Source organism: Mercurialis annua, linkage group LG3, assembly GCF_937616625.2.
Source record: "Mercurialis annua linkage group LG3, ddMerAnnu1.2, whole genome shotgun sequence".
NCBI classification, from domain to species: Eukaryota; Viridiplantae; Streptophyta; class Magnoliopsida; order Malpighiales; family Euphorbiaceae; genus Mercurialis; species Mercurialis annua.
Genome location: NC_065572.1, coordinates 64,738,841 through 64,759,142, shown reverse-complemented (window position 1 = coordinate 64,759,142; position 20,302 = coordinate 64,738,841). Strand labels below are relative to the sequence as shown.

At 32.7% G+C, this 20,302-nt stretch overlaps 3 protein-coding genes across 5 annotated transcripts in view; 2 read left to right on the top strand and 1 right to left on the bottom strand.

The window, feature by feature from the left end:
- The window catches only part of LOC126672022 (truncated transcription factor CAULIFLOWER A-like), a 43,222-nt gene that overhangs the window by 9,028 nt on the left and 13,892 nt on the right, over nt 1-20,302 (top strand). For 2 of the 3 annotated variants that reach the window (XM_050365910.2, XM_050365908.2), the window contains exons 6-8: nt 6,197-6,238; nt 6,763-6,869; nt 8,175-8,540. In XM_050365910.2, the coding sequence (XP_050221867.1) occupies nt 6,197-6,238; nt 6,763-6,869; nt 8,175-8,283 (258 nt within the window). In that variant the 3' untranslated portion in view covers nt 8,284-8,540. Of the gene's footprint in view, nt 1-6,196; nt 6,239-6,762; nt 6,870-8,174; nt 8,541-20,302 lie in introns of those variants that run through there. The other variant, XM_056105302.1, reaches the window with a different exon arrangement.
- On the top strand, nt 11,112-13,648 carry LOC126672023 (uncharacterized). The gene is made up of 3 exons (XM_050365911.2): nt 11,112-11,370; nt 11,471-11,556; nt 13,286-13,648. The coding sequence occupies exons 1-3, from the start codon at nt 11,121-11,123 to the stop codon at nt 13,571-13,573; spliced, it is 624 nt and encodes a 207-aa protein (XP_050221868.2). The 5' UTR covers nt 11,112-11,120; the 3' UTR covers nt 13,574-13,648.
- Nucleotides 17,734-18,675, bottom strand: LOC126672859 (cytosolic sulfotransferase 1-like). Its single transcript, XM_050366811.2, has one exon. It carries the CDS (start codon nt 18,617-18,619, stop codon nt 17,759-17,761), a length of 861 nt encoding a protein of 286 aa, XP_050222768.2. The 5' UTR covers nt 18,620-18,675; the 3' UTR covers nt 17,734-17,758.

Genomic DNA, 20,302 nt, shown 5'->3' with positions numbered 1-20,302 from the left:
CCTAAATTTCTTTAGTACAAGGATGGTTATCAGTGACGGAGCCATGATTTCTATATCAGAAGGGCCAAATTGCAATATACACCTATATAGGGAGATAATTTTGTAAAGTTGAGGGGCCCAAATTGCAAAAATAAAAACTTCCTATGCTAATTTAGCTAATTTTCAAAACTCAGAGAGCGCTAAGGCCATCCCCAGCCAACCCCTCCCTCCTTCATTGATGGTTATCATGGAAGAACTAAGAGGCTCAGAGTGTTGGTGGGTCCCTCCACATGTGGGCCCACATTTAGTTTAAAAAAAAAGAAAAATAGTAATTACTTGGAGTAGCCTCCAAGTAAATTGACTTGGAGTAGGCTCCAAGCAAAATTACTTGGAGGCTACTCCCCTCCTTTCCTATAAATAGCAAGGAGGAGCATAAGGTTTCACATCACCAAATTTCACAAAGGTTTTGTGAGAGTTATTAGCATCAAGGCTAATAGGCGAGCTAGAGAAACGTTTTCTCTAAAGGGTGAGGGGTGAGAGAATTGAGAGATAAAAATAGTGAGTTTACGAGTGTGTGGGAAACACTTGAGTGTCATTATTTTGGTGAGATCTCTCTGTAAAATTACTCTCTTTGTATGCCTGCTATTTTAATAGTGGAAGAATTATTCGGACTTTGTCCCGTGGACGTAATCCAGCAATTTGGGTGAACCACGTTAAAAATTCTCGGTGTCATTTATTTTGTTTCTGCCGTCCATAATTTTATTTTCGACGCTAACGATTAGGCTAGTTGGAATTCCCTATTGTGAAGTTAGTTATATCGTGTTGAATTCTGTCTAGGAGGTTGGTACTTAAGTGGTCCGCTCGTGACCCTCCAATCTTTCCTGGGAATTTTTCCGGTATAGTTATTTAGCACAATACGTTATTCACTAGCATAATTAATTGAATTTCCGCTGTGCCGCCCAACAACTGGTATCAGAGCCGGTTTGAGTTTTTATATATCTATTTATCGTATGCTCTGTGGTTGCCACTAGATAGTGGATCCTCCACATCAGAAAATAAATTAGATATATTTATAGTACTGGGCACTTGTCGAAAATATGGAGGCAAAGACTGGCAAGATGGTCAGTTTAAATGGCACAAATTACCACATATGGAGAAACAAGATGAAGGATCTCCTATTTGTGACGAAACTGCATTTACCGGTGTTTTCAACGAATAAACCCGAAGGAAAAACTGATGAAGAATGGGCATTCGAGCATGAGCAGGTGTGTGGTTACATTCGACAGTTCGTCGAGGATAATGTGTACAACCACATTTGTAATGAAATTCATGCTCAGACATTATGGAAGAAGCTTGAGGAGCTGTACGCGTCGAAAACCGGCAACAACAAACTATTTTATCTGACAAAATTAATTCAGATAAAATATCGGGAAGGGACTTCTATAGCTGATCACCTGAATGCAATTCAAGGGATTGTGGATCAGTTATCAAGTATGAGCATAAAGTTTGACGATGAGGTGCTCGCTCTCCTCGTGCTTGCCTCTCTACCAGAGTCTTGGGAGACTTTGAAGATTTCACTAACAAATTCTGCACCAAATGGAGTAGTAAATTTGGAAGCCGTGAAAAGTGGCATCCTGAATGAAGAGAGTAGACGAAGATCACAAGGTTCTTCTTCATCACAGTCAGATGTTTTTGTTGCAGAATCTAGAGGGAGGAGTGAAGCTAGGGGTTCAAAAACCAGACATAAAAGCAGAGGAAAGTCAAACAAATATGCCAATACTGAGTGCCATTACTGCAAGAAGAAGGGCCACATCAAAATGTTCTGTCGAAAGTTGAAGCAAGACCAAGAAAAGAACAAAGGCAAAGATGTGAGGAAAAATGACAGCAGTGATGATGAACAAGCAAATGTTGTCGGGGAGTTCAACGTAGTCCATGATGAAGATATTGTCAATCTTGCAATCCACGAGACGAGTTGGGTGATTGACACTGGAGCTACCATTCATGCTTCATCTCGAAGGGAATTCTTCTCATCTTACACATCAGGCGATTTTGGCACTGTAAGAATGGGAAATGAGAACTTTGCAAAAGTCGTAGGCAAAGGTGACGTCTCTCTAGAAACAGAGAATGGTACGCAATTAGTCCTGAAGGATGTCAGGCATGTCCCAAATATGCGCCTGAATTTAATTTCGGCAGGAAATCTGGATGATGAAGGTTTTTGCAGCACCTTCTTCAATGGCCAATGGAAGCTTACCAAAGGTTCATTGGTGGTGGCCAGGGGAAAACGACATTCAAAACTATACATGATGCAGGCGAAGCTCTCCCATGACAATGTCAATACAGTGGAGAATGATGATATAGTTGAGTTGTGGCATAGACGACTCGGTCACATGAGTGAGAAAGGAATGTCGATATTGGCCAAAAGAAATATGTTGCATGGATTGGATCGAGTCCATCTAGAGAAATGTACTGATTGTTTGGCAGGGAAGCAAAACAGAGTTTCTTTCAAAAGTTCCCCTCCTTCTCGAATGAAGAATGTTTTAGATCTGATTCACTCAGATTTATGTGGACCAATGCCAAAGTCACTTGGTGGTGCTCAATACTTTGTGACTTTCATTGATGATCATTCAAGGAAGACATGGGTGTACCTTTTGAAAACGAAGGACCAGGTGTTAGAAGTTTTCAAGCAATTTTTAACTCTGGTGGAGAGACAGACCGGCAAGAAGCTGAAGTGCATTCGAACAGACAATGGTGGAGAGTACATTGGACCATTTGATGCTTATTGCAAAAATAATGGTATTCGGCATCAAACAACACCTCCTAAGACGCCGCAGTTGAATGGTTTGGCTGAGAGGATGAACAGGACTTTGATGGAGAGAGTTAGATGTTTACTCTCACATGCAAAGTTGCCTAAGATGTTCTGGGGTGAAGCCCTACTGACAGCAGTTTATGTGCTCAACCTTTCAACGTGCATCCCTCTACAGTCTGATACTCCAGAGAGAGTGTGGACGGGAAAAGAAGTTTCCTATGGTCATCTGCGGGTGTTTGGGTGCAAAGCATTTGTGCATATTCCCAAAGACGAGAGGTCCAAGCTTGATGCTAAGACACGAGAGTGCGTGTTTGTGGGCTATGGTCAAGATCAATTTGGCTATAGATTTTATGATCCAGTCCATAAGAGGCTTATCAGAAGCCGTGATGCCGTGTTTGTTGAAAGTCAGACCATTGAGGATATTAAAAAGGCTCAGAATGTTTCTGAGGGATCCGATGGAGATTCAACAGACTTGGAATTGATTCCTCCAATAACGGTTCATAGACGTGTTGGAGATGAAGAAGGCGACCAACCGGGGATAGGTGGTCAAGATGCTCCCATTGATTATGAACCAGGTAATGCTGATGACTATGGTGCTCATCATCAACCACCAGCAGATGTGGATTCTCCAGTTCTGCGGAGATCTGATAGAGTTCGACAACAATCTACCAGATACCCAGAAGATCAGTATGTGTTATTAACTGACGGGGGAGAACCTGAGAGCTTTGAAGAAGCTATGGATGATGAACACAAGCAGAAATGGATTGAAGCCATGCAAGATGAGATGAAATCCTTGCATGATAATAATACTTTTAAGCTGGTGAAGTTGCCTAAAGGCAAGAGAGCTTTGAAGAACAAGTGGGTGTTCAGGATAAAGAATGAGGAACACGGTCTCCAACCACGTTTCAAAGCTAGACTAGTTGTCAAGGGATTCGGCCAAAGAAAGGGAATTGACTTTGATGAGATTTTTTCACCAGTGGTGAAAATGACATCCATTCGTACAGTGCTAGGGTTAGCAGCAAGCCTCGACCTGGAGATCGAGCAGATGGATGTAAAGACTGCCTTCCTTCATGGTGATTTGGAGGAAGAGATATACATGGAGCAGCCAGAGGGTTTCGAAGAAAAGGGGAAAGAGCAGTACGTCTGCAAGTTGAAGAAAAGTCTATATGGCTTAAAACAAGCACCGAGACAATGGTACAAGAAGTTTGAGTCTGTTATGGGGGAGCAAGGGTACAAGAAGACTACTTCAGACCATTGTGTCTTCGTGCAGAAATTCTCTGATGAGGATTTTATTATACTTCTGCTCTATGTGGATGACATGTTGATCGTTGGCCAGAATACTTCAAGAATCAACAACTTGAAAAAGCAGTTGAGCAAGTCTTTTGCGATGAAAGACTTGGGCTCGGCAAGGCAAATCCTAGGCATGAAGATAACCAGAGATAGAGGCTCCAAGAAGCTATGGTTATCACAGGAGAAGTACATTCAGAAAGTACTTCAAAGGTTCAACATGGATAACGCTAAAGCGGTTAGCTGCCCCCTTGCTAATCATTTTAGACTGAGTTCTGAACAGTGCCCTTCTACTGAGAAAGAGAAGGAGGAGATGGAAAGAGTTCCATATGCTTCAGCAGTTGGGAGCTTGATGTATGCCATGGTATGTACACGGCCAGATATTGCTCACTCGGTTGGAGTAGTGAGTCGGTTCCTTTCAAATCCTGGAAAAGAACATTGGGCTGCAGTGAAATGGATTCTTAGATACCTTCAAGGTACATCAAGAATGTGTCTATCTTTTGGAGATGGAGAACCTGTGTTAGTTGGCTACACAGATGCAGATATGGCTGGCGATGTTGACTCGAGAAAGTCTACATCAGGATATCTGATTTCATTTGCAGGGGGAGCTGTGTCATGGCAATCGAGACTACAGAAATGTGTTGCGCTCTCAACAACAGAAGCAGAGTTTATTGCAGCAACTGAAGCTTGTAAAGAGTTGCTATGGATGAAGAAGTTCTTAAGTGAACTTGGTTTCCACCAGACGAAGTACGAGCTGTTTTGTGATAGTCAAAGCGCTATTCACCTCGGGAAGAATTCCTCCTTTCATTCAAGATCTAAACATATTGATGTGAGATATCACTGGATTCGAGATGTACTGGAGATGAAACTGCTACAGCTGGAAAAGATCCATACCGATGAAAATGGATCTGACATGTTAACCAAAGCTCTTCCGCGGGGAAAGTTTGAATATTGTCGACAGGCAGCCGGAATGGTGGTGCCTCCCATGTAGTCGGGAGGGGGAGATTTGTTGGTGGGTCCCTCCACATGTGGGCCCACATTTAGTTTAAAAAAAAAGAAAAATAGTAATTACTTGGAGTAGCCTCCAAGTAAATTGACTTGGAGTAGGCTCCAAGCAAAATTACTTGGAGGCTACTCCCCTCCTTTCCTATAAATAGCAAGGAGGAGCATAAGGTTTCACATCACCAAATTTCACAAAGGTTTTGTGAGAGTTATTAGCATCAAGGCTAATAGGCGAGCTAGAGAAACGTTTTCTCTAAAGGGTGAGGGGTGAGAGAATTGAGAGATAAAAATAGTGAGTTTACGAGTGTGTGGGAAACACTTGAGTGTCATTATTTTGGTGAGATCTCTCTGTAAAATTACTCTCTTTGTATGCCTGCTATTTTAATAGTGGAAGAATTATTCGGACTTTGTCCCGTGGACGTAATCCAGCAATTTGGGTGAACCACGTTAAAAATTCTCGGTGTCATTTATTTTGTTTCTGCCGTCCATAATTTTATTTTCGACGCTAACGATTAGGCTAGTTGGAATTCCCTATTGTGAAGTTAGTTATATCGTGTTGAATTCTGTCTAGGAGGTTGGTACTTAAGTGGTCCGCTCGTGACCCTCCAATCTTTCCTGGGAATTTTTCCGGTATAGTTATTTAGCACAATACGTTATTCACTAGCATAATTAATTGAATTTCCGCTGTGCCGCCCAACACAGAGTGGGCGGCCGGCCCTTAAGTGTCCGTCATTAGTTGTTTTCGGTGGTCTCCTACCTCTAAATAAAACTGTTAAAATTGTTAAAGACTTGTGATGAACTTTTGAGATTTATAATGGAGTTGTGATAGAAAATGTTTTTATAAAATTTTATAACTTCCATCACAAATCCTTCACAAAATTTTGTGAAGAAAATTCTGTCACAAATTGACTATTTTTTGATACTTGATAGTATAATAATATTATGTTTCTTCTTTAATCGTCTCATCTCGTCTCTTTTGTAGCAGCAGTTATCCTTTTACCGACCCTTTTGTTTTAATCTGTGTTATAGATTCTTTGATGAATTATTATCTTAGAAGAAAGTTTGTGATTAGAATAAATTGTTGAGTTGATTTTAAATCATTCATCTGTTTTTCCTTAACAGGATAAAGCGTTGCAAGTGCAAAACCACCAGCTTGCATTACAGGTAGTTACTCAATTTTCACTAACATGTTTTTTTTTTTTTGGATGAATCTTTTTTATTATTATTCATTAGTCAACATTAGAGGCTTGAACCGAGCTCATTGTCCTGAAAACAAATTTTAGTACCAATTAAACAAGGCTAAAGAAATAAATAAAAAATCCATCAAGTTATTTTAAAAGAAGCATACAAGTCTTTGTAGTTTTTTCTTAGTTATTTGGACCTTCAATATTTTTAAACGCCGCAAAAAACACTTTAATTTTTTTGGAAAAATCACTTAAGCTCTTTAAGTTTATTTTTCCATTTAGCCTCCCATATTTCTAGTTATTTCTGTGGTTTTTCAGGCATATGTATTTATTTACACCATTTAAAAATATTAATGGCCCAAGTGGCCAAGAAAACACTAAACATATTTATGTAGTCTTTGAATAATTTAAAGGATTTTAAAACCTTCTCTGCCATTAAACTATCGCTATATGTAATCTAGTTCTGCCATAAAAATGTGTTGATGCATGGAAAGCTAAAACCAGGTGAAAGAAAAAGAGAAAGCAATAGCTGAGGAGACACAATGGGAGCAACAACAACATCAAAGTGTAGACTCATCATCACTACTTGTACCACAGCCGATGGACACGAGGTTTTTCTTTTTCCATGTCTTTTTAGGAGTGTAAAAGAGTTGGGCTATTAGCGTATTATTCGATATCAACTCAATAAAAATTCAAAATCGGCTCAAAAAATTTGAGCCGATCTCGAGCTCGAGCTATCCGAACTTCATCTCGAGTTGTGAGGCTCTCGAGGTTAAACGGCCCTAAACGATCCTCATACGCAAAAAACAATAATTTAATTTTTTATCATATTGACTTTTGCATTTTTAAATTTAATTATAAATCAATTTAGCTGTTATTTTATAATCAAATCAATTTACATGGTTAAAGACTAATTTATTGCCAAAAAAATAAAATACATAGAATATATTAATTTTTTAATAGTTATTTTTATTGAATTGAGTTGAAATTGAGCTCAACTAGCTCAAAAATTGTTCTGGCTTGAGCTCGAGCTTCAGAATTTAAGTGCATTCTAACTCGAGCTCGTATAACATACTCGAGTTTGAGCTCGAGCTTAAGCCTAACACGGGCTCGACTTGACTCGTTTACACCCCTAGATTTTTACAACTAAAAAAATTAATATCTCAATAATTATCATGCATGAAATTGATAAATATTCATGGATAAAAAATTATGAGTTAATGATATCCAAATAATAATGATAATATATTAGGAGTCTCGTTATATTATTTTTATATCTTAATTAATTATTATAAACAAGATACAATTGAATATTTTATTTTTTTATGATAACTTAATCAATATTTAAATAAAAAGTCACGATGTTTTAACAGTACTAATATGAAAACTCATATCATTTTTGATAACATAATATCTTTGATAAAACTGAATAGATAAATTCTTGAATTTGTGAGATTTTTTTTTAATTGGAGACTAATTTATCATAAAAATAAGTTACACGGATTAAATTTTTCTTTGATTAACAAAGGTGTGACTCATTACAAATATCGTATAATCTGAGTTTTAATTATGATAGAAATGATGTATTTAGATCGCTAAATTTTCTCTTTACAAGCTAGTACTTTTATTTTTTTCCTTTCAATTCTTATGGTCGAGCTAATATTTTATATTTATCAACATTTTTATCCTTTTAAAAGTATATTTTATATTTATCAACATTTTTATCCTTTTTATTTTCTCTTTGGATATAATAACACAATTTACCTAACTGTTGCAGCAAATGGACACATTTTTTTTATTCATAACATATTTATCAATTTCTTCATCATTTATGAATTACTAATTCATCTCAAATTTGAGCATTTAAACTATTAGTAATTACTAATTAAGATTACAACATAATGTGCAATATGCAGTGGTACCCCTCCAGCAAGAAGCCAAACAAGAGAGGATGAAACAAACCCAGTCCACATTCGAGCCAATGCTCTCCTGCCTCCATGGATGCTTCGCCACCTTAACGATTAAAAAGCTCGGACAGAACTTTGTCGGAACAGCAACTCCAGACATCGGACGGTATCTGTATCAAGAAAAAGAACTTGGACAGATATCCCAGTTATTGCAAGAAAAGTGTAGTGTATTAATTTTCATAATCATTACTTATGTATAGCTATGAACTTAAAATTAGTACTCTCGCTTGTATATGTGATGCTCTTAAATTACTAGTAATGCTGTAATGATAATTTCTATATATGTACTATATTATATTTGTATAAGCTGTAAAAGTAATCTCTCCATGCAATGCATGGCGCTGTTAGAATTTTCTTCTTAAACAATAATACAAGTAATATGGATCTTGTCCTCTCTCCAAAAATGTAAACTAGTAATTAAATTATTGGTTCTCAAACATCTTTTGGCGATTGAAAAGCACAAAAATTATCTTTGATTATGTATCTCAGATTCGTCAATTACAAATCTATATCGAACCTTAGGAATTAAAAAAGCATTATATGGCCGGATCACAATATATATGGTAAAAAAGAAAGACAATCGCAAATGATTCAGTAATTTGATTCAGTTATTGCAGACCAATCCATCAACACTGTAGAAGTAATGCTATATAATCCATTTATTTTAACTCACCTTTCAACATACGTAACAATTAAAGAATGGATACATTAAATTTTGTTTTTTTATTATATATTTTTGAAAAGAAATTGGACAAATAAAACATTATCATGTAATAAAGTTATTAAAAGTGGATTAAAATAGTGAGTTAGAAAAATTGTAAATTATCTTGAATTACGCCTTTTTTAAAAATAAAATAAAATAATAATTAAGCTCTGATTTTCGAAAAAGGATTTTAGCAACTTTTTCCTCTTATTTTTATGGATGTGAAAACAAAGAAAAAAACATAGGAAATTGGATCCAATTTTGGTTTACCCAAATTAAAAGAAATTGGATTTTAGTGTTCAAAAAGCGGTCATCACCGTCTTGCACAGTTGAGGTAATTCCATTGCATATCCTGACTAGCAAAAAAACTATCAAAGAGTCATGTCCACTGTATTTAAAATTGGACTCTTTGAGGTCCTTATAATTCCAATTTAGGTTCCTCCTTTGACTCCTTTTTTCACACAAATTCAAGATCTATTTTCACGGTTGAATTGATATTTATTTATTAAGTACCTTTCATATTTTCACATAAGTATAATAAAAAGAAGAACAAATTATTTTTTGTTCCCATCTATATTATAATTCATTGTTATCCTTTTTTATTTGAAAATCAAAAAATATAGTTTTTGTTTTTGTTTTTGTTAACATTGTAGCCATTTTATTTATTTTTAGTGTCAGATATAACTAAAAAAATTAATTAATAATTTACTCTTTAAATTTTCTATATTTTTACAAAATTAATGATAATACATTTAATGTTTTTTTATTATATTCAATGGTATCTACTAATTAAATGAAAGCAGAAGATGACAACTGAGCGAGGTAGTAGTGGGTTGCATGCAAATTTAATGTAAATGATACTACCTCCGTTCTTTTTTAGTTGTCCATTTAGCCAAAATTGCACATATTAAGATAGTGGGATTTTTGTCTTAAATAATAGAAGTAAATACTAATATAACCCTACTATATAATAAATGCTTTGTAAATTGAGTTATAGAGTCATTTATTAGGGAGGGTTAAATTTGGAAGATAATAGCTAATATTATCTTGAAATTCTAAATGGACAACTAAATATAGACAAATTCATTTGGCTAAATGGACAACTAAAAAAGAACGGAGGAAGTAGATGACATGGAATTATCTACTTAAACAAATGGAGACAGATAGAATACACTAAATTTCAAATTGAAATAAAACCATGCAATGCCATTATTATATTTACAGATATAATACACTTGACCACGTCTACCTAATCAAATCCACAATATAGTTATATCAATTTATAGAAATATGTATAAGATTTTAACCGAATTGAATTAAAAAAATAAACTTTTTAATTGAATAATTCGATAATTTTTTTAAAAGGTCTTAAATAAAACTATATATTAGTCGTTTAGCTGGCATTCTAATTTGATTCAGTTTGTAATAATTTGAATTGAGATTTTCTATGAAAATTCAATTAAAAGTTGAAAATGTTTGAAATTTTAAAACCGAACCAAATGTATTAATTTATTAACTTTTGATTTTTCACACCCTTGATATATGCTATTAATAATATATGTGTCCATTTTAAACAAACAATTTCCACACGAATGTAACTTCCATGGGATACAAGAACAAATGAGCAATGAATCATATTATATACACAAAATTGAATCATGTGTTTTTCTTTGTCATTCCATTCATGTAAAAGTCCATTAGTTCAATTGTACATCCCCCCTAATCTAAGCACAAGAAAACCAACAAATTCACTATCTTTCTCAAGTCAATATATATTTGCACAATTAAATTAATTACATATATATATATATATATATATATATTCCTCTAATAATTTTTCATTTATTAGACATTGTTTTTTTTTTAATTTATTTTTAAAAAAAAGAACGTGTGGAACCATTTTAAGAAATTGCGTCAATGATGTCCAATTTTCAACAAGGCATAGCATGGACGTAGCATTGTGATGGTCCACAGCTTCATGGTAAGCACGTTGAAGAAGAGGCCATCCACATAGAAAACATAAGAAACAAACAAACAAGCTATACATATTGATTAACAAAGATAAGATTAATTAAATATTATTCTAAAGTCAAACAAAATGTACCTATATATATTTATATATAGTTCCACATAAATTTCTGCATTCATCAATCAATAGTATCAAAATGCCTAAACTGAGCATCAGCAAGTCGATGAACCGATTCCGTGTTCGTTCGCCGTCTCTTCTCACAAAATCGGGGTCGAATTCGGGCGGCAATGATAAAAATATGGAGTTTCTAGGGAATGGAATGGAGAGTTTTGGAAGTGAGAATGGGAATAAGGTTATGGTTGTGGTGGACTCGAGCCTTGAAGCTAAAGGAGCACTTGAATGGGCCATGTCTCATACTGTTCAGACCCAAGATTCACTTGTTCTGCTTTATGTTAACAAGCCATCCAAAAAAGGTCAGTTTTGAATTTTGATCTTCTTATTGTGCTAATTAAAGATATAATTAAGGCTCTTAATTAGTTAATTAGGACTTTTTTTTTTGGGTTTTGAATACAGGAAATGAGAGCAATTTGAAGGTTAATTTAAGGGCTTATGAGCTTCTTCACTCCATGAAAAATGTTTGTGAAAAGAAAAAGCCTGGGGTAAGTAATTTGCTTAGTCATGATAAGTCAAGCATGCATCTCATTCGATACTCATATTTAAGCCTTATTAAAAAGATACAAGAAGTTTATGAGATTTTCAAATTGAATTACAATGTTTCCGTCGGTAAGATCGTCGATAAAATTAGTGACACAATATTTACTGATAGCTTTAAAACCGTCGCTAATCCGTCAATAAACAGAACAACTGACGACTTTCTGCAAATTACCATCAAATTTGTCCCTCGCTAGTTTCATGTTTTTCGGCAGTATTCATACCACTTAAAATAAATTCATGAAACTGGTGGTTAATTGTTATTGAGTTTAAGGACGGCCTAATAATAATTAGGTGTGCATTCGGTTCAAACCAAAACGAATCGAACCAACTAAAATTTTGAATTTCATAAACCAAGTTACACCGAAATTATAAAATTCAAAATATTTCAAGCCAAACTTAAATAACTCGTGTTTTTTTTTACGATTTGAACAAAAAATAAACTGAAATTTTTGTATTTTTCCAGTGAGGCCTAGCCCAAGTGGTTAAGGCGCTCCAGCGCATTCCTGAGATTTCGGTTTCGAGTCTCAGTAGGGCCAGTGTTTAAGGCCGAATTAAAAATGGAAGTTTAACTACTAACCACTAACTATTAATGTAATTAGATTCTACCACAGTCAAAAAAATAAAAAAAAATTTGTATTTTGAAAATCAACCGAATTGAATCCGGAAAATTGATTTTCTTTTTTAAATATAAATAAAAGATAATGTATCAATTTCATCCGGTTATTTAGTTTGATTTGATATAGGGACGATGACAAAAGTACCTAAAATTTTAAAAATATTTACAAATGTATCTGTCAACTTTTTTTATTTACAAAAATACGACTGATTTAAAATTAATTACAAAAGTACCAAAAAATGAAAATTAATTATAAAAGTACGATTTGTATAATGTCAGTATAATTATGGTATAATTTTGGAATATTAAAACTATAAATCAGATAATTTAAAAATAATATTTGGTTTATTATTGGTATAATTTCAGTATATTTTCGGTATATCGATTATAAACTTTTATATATATTTTTTAGTTGATAACATGTATAATTGTTTTATATGTATTTTTCACTATAGTTGGTAATGAACTAGAAAATTTGTATATTGTTGATATAATTTTAGTATATTGTTAGGTTAATATTTAGTATGCGATGTGGTGCAATGTTGATGTAATAATAAAATTTCAGTATATTTTGATGTGTACACTCTTGATATATTGTTAGTATAATTTTGGTATATTATTAATTTAATTTATAGTAAACGATTTGATGAAATTTTAGTAAATTTTTATCTAATATTAATAAAATCTCAGTATGTATAATGTTGGTATAATATTGATATAATGTTGATATATTAGTTTATTAGGATACTGACATTATACCCACAGTATACACCGTATGTTTGATATTATTTTTTATTTTTTTATACTTTTGTAAATATTATTAAGATTTTTGTAAATGAAAAAAGTCAACATGTAGTTTTGTAATTATTTTCATTTTTTTTGGTAAATAGTGTAATTTCATCTTTGATATATGCAACCCCCAAGATACATGGATTTTGAGAGATTAGAGAATTTATTTGCAAAAAAATAAAAAGCACCATTGTCATATAAAATGCTGTTGTCTATCAATAATTAATCAATTAAAACAAATTTAAATAATATATTTAAAATTGTAATAGGTGCAAGTAGAAGTAGCCATGCGCGAAGGGAAAGAAAAGGGTGCAGTAATAGTGGAAGAAGCAAAGAAACAAAAGGTGTCACTGCTAGTGTTAGGCCATAGAAAAAGGTCGATCATGTGGCGCCTAATGAAGCGGTGGACGGGGCGGAGGAACGGCGGCGGATCAGCCGTGGATTATTGCATCCAATATTCTCCTTGCATGACTATTGCTGTGAGAAGGAAAGGCAAAAAACTTGGAGGCTATTTGATCACTACCAAACGACATAAGAAGTTTTGGCTTTTGGCTTAACATATATATTAATTTTCTTTATATATTTCTAATGGAAACCTGAAAAATGTATGCAAATGTGTGTTCTATTTTTTTGTTTTTTTAAGAAATGCTTAAAAAGAATAGGATAAAAAAAGAGAATTGATGGTTGATTAAAATCTTATTAGCAATTATTTTTTTCTTATATTTAAATCATAATTATAACTGCATCTGTCCTTTAAAAATAAAAAAAATTCTCAATTTTCTTTTATAATTTTATGGAAAATTTATAGCAATTATTATCCCTTATATTAAATCGTACATTATAAGTAATACTCAATTAATTCATTATGGTAAAAAAACAATTAATTCATTATAAAAAATTAAAAAAGAAGTTTAATATTAAAATAATAAGACTATAAGGATATTATTCCGATCATAAAATATCCCCTCATTTCACGTTATTTTTTTCTATTTAAGCACATACAACCAAATATAGCACTAAACATTTCAAACTTTTGCCTAATGTCATTTTAGGCTTTTTTTTTCTTTCAGAAAACGATATTCGTTTTGGCCGATTTAAATGACTACAATGACACCAAATAAGACATTTAGGACACAAATGCTCCAAAAATTAAAAAAATCGGGGTGTTTATTGCTAAAAAATGAAAAGCTAGGAACACAAAACCTTCAAAAACGGATTTGGTTTACATTAGCACCTCACAAAAAAATGGAGTGCAATGGTAAATAAATCCTAAACTAATAATAAAAATCATTTAACTAAAGAATTATAATAAGAACTCGATTAGATGATCAACCATTGTCTCTGAGCTTTCCAAGGTTATTCTCTGTCTGTTAATAAGAACTCGGTTCTTTTTGATTTATATGGTTCTGAGAACAACTCTTATGTTCTTGGTTGGACTCGTCGACTTCGAATTGGAGATAAGGAGTTGGAAAATTCTCTTCAAACAAAGCTTAGTTGTTGCGTGCCTTTTGCCCGAGATCAAGATGTGTTTTTCTGGAATGGTAAAAATTATGCAGCAGCTGCCATGAGCTCTTTAATCGGGATTAATCTTCAGCAGCAACGACCTCTTCCCAGACGCGCTGCACAACGTCGAACCACAGGTCCAGGAGATTTTGAAATGAACATAGCAGCAGCAGGAGATATTCGACAGCAGCAAGTTCAAGTTTCAGTTCGCCCGCCAGTCCAACCAGCGTTGTTAACGTTTTGGAAGCTGAAACTTCCTCCTCGCATCTTATTCTTTCTTTGGTTGTTAGCAAGAGATCAGATTTCATCAAATGTGGTTCTTGTCAATAGAGGTGTTCTGACTTCAGAAAATGCAGGCTGCACGTATTGTTCTAAGGAGGAAGACTGCTTGCATATTGTTCTTCATTGTCGGTTCGCTTGGTTGGTTTGGAATAGATTATTCCAGCTGTTTAATCTTCATACGGTAATGCCTTATTCCCTTCTTGAGTTCTTATTCTATTGGGATTCTTTAGCCTTCAAACGCTATAGAATTTTGTGAAGGACAATTGGCTTTTTTTGTGTTTGGGAATTGTGGAAAGCAAAAAATAAAAGGGTATTCAACGACGAGCACATGGAGGTGGATTTACTAATATTCAAATCGATTTGCAAAGCAGTGGAGTACTACAAGGATAATAATCATGGATTTGAATATTCCGGCAATGATGTCTATCTGAATTTAGTTTTCTTTTGTAATTGCGACTATTTGCCATTTTATTATAAAGGCTTTTTGCCAATCACGGCTTTGTGATTGAGCTAATATACCCATCATTTATCTAAAAAAAGAATTATAATCATAAATTCTAAACCCTAAACTAATAATACTTAAAATTTAATTAGCCCAAAAAATTAAATTAAATAAACCCTAATTAAAAAAACTAAATAATAAAATTTAATTAACTAAAAGATTATATCCTAAAATATAAACTAATTTCACTAAAATTTAATTTAACCGAGCTAAATTAAAAATAATAAAATTTAATTAATTAAAGGATTATATCTTTAAATCTATTAGGTCATTATTCTAAAATAATTGTTTTATTTAATAAATAACTTTTTTAAAAAAATAATTTGCGCATTCCCCTGTGGGATGTTAATCATGATCTACATGATTAACGTTCCAGAGGGACGTTAATCATTTGGGCCAGCATCTTGGGATAATGTCGTTTTGGGCCAGCGCCGTTCCAAGGCGCTGACCCAATGAAAAAAATTCAAAAACGTTAAAAAATTTAAAAATAAGAAAATCGATTATTTATCGGAGATTTCCATCCTCTATCTTGATTAGATTCCGACATTTGTATTACAAATTCGTTTGGGTTTAGATTGAGTTGAGAGGATTTGATTTTTTATTTTTGAATATGAAATTGAATTAAGAGTATTTAAATAAGAATAGAGGCGGTGGGTAATAATTTAGGAGTGGCACATAATAATCCACTTCTTTTTCCTAAATCAATTACGAAAAGTTAGCTTACTGGGTGTAGTTTTTTTGTTAAAAGGAGAAACATTAATATGTTATTATTGCACCCATGTCAAAATGTCACCGACTTCTCTTGGTGTGTCCTTTAAAAAAAATTTCAAAAATTTTATTTTGGTATAAAAATTGAAGGTGTCTAAATATCGTTTTTGAGGAAATTACTATGAGGTTTCATATTTTTATTCTTTTATTTAAAAATTAAACAATATAGTCCCTCACTCTTGTTTATAATTTTTTTCCATCTACTTTACTGTTAGTTAACCGAGTCGAAAGACTAAATTAAAAAAACGATGTGGTCTTTCATTGTCAACAATTTTGTCGTTTATATTTGAAAATTAATTTAACATTAAATTTTTTAACTCGGTTGACTAGTGTTAGCATAATTCTATTAATGTTATCAACTAGCTACAAAAAAAAAATGGAAAAGCGCTAGCTAAACTATTGACGAGAACAAAATTAAAAGGTTATTGTTGTAAATTGTGACATACGCGGAAAACTTCAAATTTATCCATATTATTTTTAAGGAGACCAAGTCCCTCTTGGCCCTTAAATACATCTATCACTATTTGCGACATGTAAAATGCTTCTATTAATGTTACATTAATGTTGCGTTACAATTATGTTATATTATGCTTTTACTAATCTTACATTGATGTTGAGTTGTACAATTACGTTTATTACTCCCTCCATTTTCCAATAGATGACGTTTTAGAGGAAATAATTTACTTGAAAATAGTTGACGTTTTGTAATATCCATGCACTTTCAAATTTTATGTTCTATATATATCTTCATGTTCCACCTTCCCGTTTAAAGCAATAAATTCTCCACAAAATGAATGTTTAGGGTTCAACTAGTCATTAAAACCTATATTTAAAGCAAATTCATTAACTCTTTAATATGTGAGCCATTACTGAAAACGTCATCTAATTCAAAATGTAGAGAGTATTAGAAGAATGTATTAAGCGCGTGTAGAACAGGAACGCTCTATTTCATCAGAGAATATGTATATGGTCCCCTTTAAGCTCCTCACTTAGTTGTGGTTTGAGCTAGATATAGCTCGGTTATGTTACCTTTATTTCGGTAATTATGAGCTAAATTGTATGCTTGATTATTTTTAGATTGGTGATGAGCTTCATTATATTCTGAGTTTCCTTATGACTTCTACTTTGTTCTGAGTTATATTTAGCTCAGAAGTCTGCTTTTTTTTATTGGACTTGACTTGTTGAACTTGCAGTGATCATAATTGATTTGTTGAATTTAATGAACTTTTGAGAATTTTATTGTTGTTTTTCTGTGTTACTTTATCAATTTATAATACCGAGGACGAAAATTCATTTGAAAATAAAATGAATCCATATTACAAAATTGAACCAAATACAATCTTAAAATGAAATGGATTTCATTCTGGTGAACCATACAGAACCTTAAAATAAAGTTATTCGAATTGAATTAAAAGTATTTATAGATTTTAAACTTATATGAGAGGATTATTAGGGTTACAAAATGGGTACTGAACTATGCGAAACATCACATAATAGGTACTCTCGGTCAATTTTTGCTGATGTTGCTTCTTCCTTCGTGAAATCAGTGGAGAATATGTGGCTGCGAGTACCAATTTTGTAACATTTTTCATAGTTCAGTACCCATTTTGTAACAAAACAAAGTTCAGTATTCATTTTGAAACTTTCATATATATAGTTCAGTAACTTTACAAGTTTGATACCCGGATTATTGATGCGTGAAAAAATTGAAACCAGCGGCGCTTAATTTTTCCCGAGTTATCTGATCCAAACGATTTGCCATCTCTGGTGTAAGATGATTCTTCCAATCTCCAACTTCACCTTTTCTAAAGAAATTACTTTTAGGAACAGCAAACTCATAATTTGACCATTGCACTCCATTTTTAGTGATATCCAAATTACTCAAACCTTCAAAACTACAAGAATCTACAATTTTTTGCACCAAATCTTGCCCCTCTTCCTCCATGCTAAAAGGGCAGCCCATAAACTCAGCCAGCTTTTTAACAACAGCAACAATATCCTTTTTCATTTCTTCATACACCAAAAACATCACTCTTTCCGGAGATTCTAAACTCGCTTTCCAGTACTCGAAAACATGATCCCAATACGGTCCAGCAGTAATAACTCCTTCGCAGAATAACTCGAACCCTTGTTCTAGACTAGGGTAAGTTTCAGGATTAACATATGCAAATTTTTTAAAAAAATGCCAGAAAGATACAAGCACATCCTTTGGATCCCTACATATGTAAACAATTTTACAACCTGAATCCGCGACGGATGATGGTAAAGAAGAGTAGTTACTGTGGGTAGCAACGAGCGGAATTCTTGGACTGGAAATTCCGTCGATTTCAATGAAGGGAACCGAGTCGTGTGGAAAAGCTGATTCGAAGCGATCATCGGAGCGAGTGAGGATGGCGAAAGCTAGAGCTTTAAGCCAAGTTGTGCCTGATTTAGGAAAAGAACATAGGACGATGTCATTAGGTTGAGGCTTGAAACTCTCTTCAGCTAACAGCATGCGAAGAACATTACCGTATGGGTACCAGAAACCGTTGTACTGATAAAAAGTCATTTCCCAACCATTTCTTTTGGGAAGTGTGGAAATGAAATTTATGTAGTTTTTGAGATTAGTAGGTGGAGGAGGCTCTTCTTCTGCTTTTCTACTGTCCATTGGTTTCGCCTAAGGAAATGCTTCAATTCTTATGACATCCAAATGGTGATTTTATAGAACACATAATTAAAAGGTTATTTAAGAACATTAATTATGAATAAGCGGCCATAACGCATATGGTAGTAACTTATACAATTACTTAACACATCTCTTTCCGTTTAATCCACTTTTTTAGACTTTCAAATTTTACGTTTAATCAAAAATTGAATTCTTTTTCATGTGAATGTGAAAAGTTTAAGAATATCATTTAAAATAGGCTTAATCACCAAAAAATGCCAAACCTTTACGTTTTGTGTCAATTATAGCCAAACCTTTAAAAATCACCAGATTTAGCCAAACCTTATATGTTATGTTTCTTTTTTAGCCATTTTTGAATCGAACCGGTTTTTGTGACACCGTGTCGTCCACGTCACCGCCAACTAAGCAATTGGCTGGCATGACATCTGAAATATTTAAATAAGGTTTGGCTATAACTGACACACAAAAAATAGGTTTGGTATTTTTTGGTGAATAAAACTAATTTTAAAATTAAATAATTAAATGATTAATTATATTATAATAAAATTCATATATATTTAAAAAATAATATTTTTATTTAATGCTAATTAAAATTAATTTATTTTTTTACTAAATTTAAATAATGCTAATAAATTTTTTGTACGTATTTGATGGATAAAAACAAAAAATGTCATATTTGATGGATAATTTTTTTTTCGTTTATTGTAAAAAAGTCATTTGTACCCAATTTTGGGTTTTTAGGTTTCATCTCTACCCAAAAGTACTAAAGTTGCCACTTTTCACTTGAAAAATAATTTAAAATAATTCTTTAATTTATATTTACATACTAATTAGACGTAATGATATAATCTTTTATTTAATTATTTTTAAATTTTTCATCCTTTAATTCATTAAATTGTAAATTATATTATTGTATTGGGTAGATATGAAACCTAAAAATCCAAAATTCGGTACAAATAACTTTTTTATAAGATCAGGGTATAAACGAACAAAAAGTTCAAGGTGGATTTTTATAAGTAATTAGGCCTTAAAAATAATAAATCAAGTTCAAAATCATCATGAACATTAAACCCTTTCATCAAATTTAATTCAACATTAATTTATAAGTAATACATTAATTCATTTTTTAATTATATATTCATTAAAATATATTATAATATAAATTTGTTAGATTTAATTAGATTTAATAAAAAAATAAAATTAATTTTAATTAGTATTAAATAGAAAATATTAATTATTTTTAAATATATAAATTTCATAAATGATATAATTAATTTACTAATTATTAAATTTAAAAATTGGCTTAAATTTAAAATTAGGTTTATTCACCCAAAAAATACCAAACCTATTTTTTGTGTGTCAGTTATAGCCAAACCTTATTTAAATATTTCAGATGTCATGCCAGCCAATTGCTTAGTTGGCGGTGACGTGGACGACACGGTGTCACAAAAACCGGTTCGATTCAAAAATGGCTAAAAAAGAAACAGAACATATAAGGTTTGGCTAAATCTGGTGATTTTTAAAGATTTGGATATAATTGACATAAAACGTAAAGGTTTGGCATTT